Here is a 1,511-nt window from a genome sequence, read left to right as displayed (position 1 = left end):
AAAGAATTGTAATTTAAATTTATATTATGTAATAATAATTTTTATTTTTTTAAGGTTTTTTTTTATGGACTGATAATGTAAAATATTTTACACAATCATTCAATTACATTCGTTCTTTTGAATGATTATTCACGTGATCAATATAAAAAATAGTTATTTTTGTTGATATGACGATATAAAAATTAGATATACGTGTAAAATTATTTTATATCGACAATGCATCAAAATTAAAATTTTCTTTTAAATCTTAAATCATAAACCAAACTAGTCACATGCATGTCAATATATTATAAAATATTAGAGTAAAAAATATGAAAAAATAGGAGTGGAAAAAGAAAAAGAAATTTTGGGCAAAATTTTTCGAGAAGATTAGTATTTTTTTTCTATTATTTAAGCATCCACTTGCACATGAATACTTACCATAGGGACCATTGTTTCTTGTGAGTATCCATTATATCTGGTAATAGATGATATTAAAAAAAAAGGCAAATTAATAATGAAAATATAGACAATATAGGAAGAAGGCAAAATATTAACCTGTAACTAATCATTATTATTATTAATAATATATTAAAAAAAGAGTACACATTGCCTGGTGCTTTTATATGTTACCTATAAGTTGGATAAGGAATTCTGAATTGTTCATTAGGTTGATGGAAAAATGTTGATGAAGGAACAAAATGATGATGAGAAGGGGAAGCCAATATTCCAGCCACTGGTTTAAACCTTTCTGCATCAAATTGAAGATGAGAAGTTAATTTCATTGTTATTGTTATTAGGGCTGTTCGGGAAGCTTTAAAAGTAACTTTTTTGAGCTTTTGACTTATGAAAAGTAGTAGTATTAATGTCAGGTGCAATTTTCAAAACTAAATTGCGACTTTCTAAAAAGCTATTTATGAGCTTATAGAGAAGTAAAAAAAAATAACTTCTCTCATAATATTATTACTTTTTACCACATTTTTATAAAATAAGCACTTTTAAAACCAAAAATCCAAACATAAAATAACTTATATCCCTGAAAATTAATTTAAATAATAAATATTTAATTAATATTTAATTGATAAATGATAAACAATGTTAAAGGCTGCAATAGATTACCTCTTAGAATGAGATAAATAGATTAAACTGATGGAAAGGACTCAAAATGAAGAAAAGAAAGGTATGTCATCATTATATTGAAAAGAAAGAGTAAGATTTTTTGTTCTTGTTTTTATTTGAAGTGTTATTTATTTTTAAAATATTGTGAAAAATAAATGAAACAATTATTTTTTCACAAAATTAAAACAGAAAAGGAAAAAAGAGAAACAAAAAGCAATTAAATAAGGTTGGGAAAAAAAAAAGAATGGAAGGAAATTGAGACCATGTTGAGGAGTTTGTGAGTGTTTCTTGTTTGCAGCAGTTGATGCAATATTACAATTTGCCCTTCTCCCATCAATTATTGGAGATGGATTTTGGCATGCTTTCTTTGCTGCCTCTGGATCCTTGAATGTGACCTATTGCAAAAACAGAGA

At 25.4% G+C, this 1,511-nt stretch overlaps 1 protein-coding gene across 1 annotated transcript in view; it reads right to left on the bottom strand.

Moving 5' to 3' along the window:
- Positions 1-1,511, bottom strand: part of LOC107626700 (probable RNA-binding protein ARP1) — a 3,755-nt gene that overhangs the window by 703 nt on the left and 1,541 nt on the right. The window contains exons 3-5 of the mRNA XM_021115291.1: positions 1,361-1,493; positions 613-730; positions 421-457 (exon numbers count right to left, since the gene is read on the bottom strand). Coding sequence (XP_020970950.1) covers positions 421-457; positions 613-730; positions 1,361-1,493 — 288 coding nt within the window. The remainder of the gene's footprint in view (positions 1-420; positions 458-612; positions 731-1,360; positions 1,494-1,511) is intronic.

The sequence above is a fragment of the Arachis ipaensis genome, chromosome B02, assembly GCF_000816755.2.
Source record: "Arachis ipaensis cultivar K30076 chromosome B02, Araip1.1, whole genome shotgun sequence".
In the NCBI taxonomy this organism is placed as follows: Eukaryota; Viridiplantae; Streptophyta; class Magnoliopsida; order Fabales; family Fabaceae; genus Arachis; species Arachis ipaensis.
This window is presented reverse-complemented; position numbering and strand designations above follow the sequence as displayed.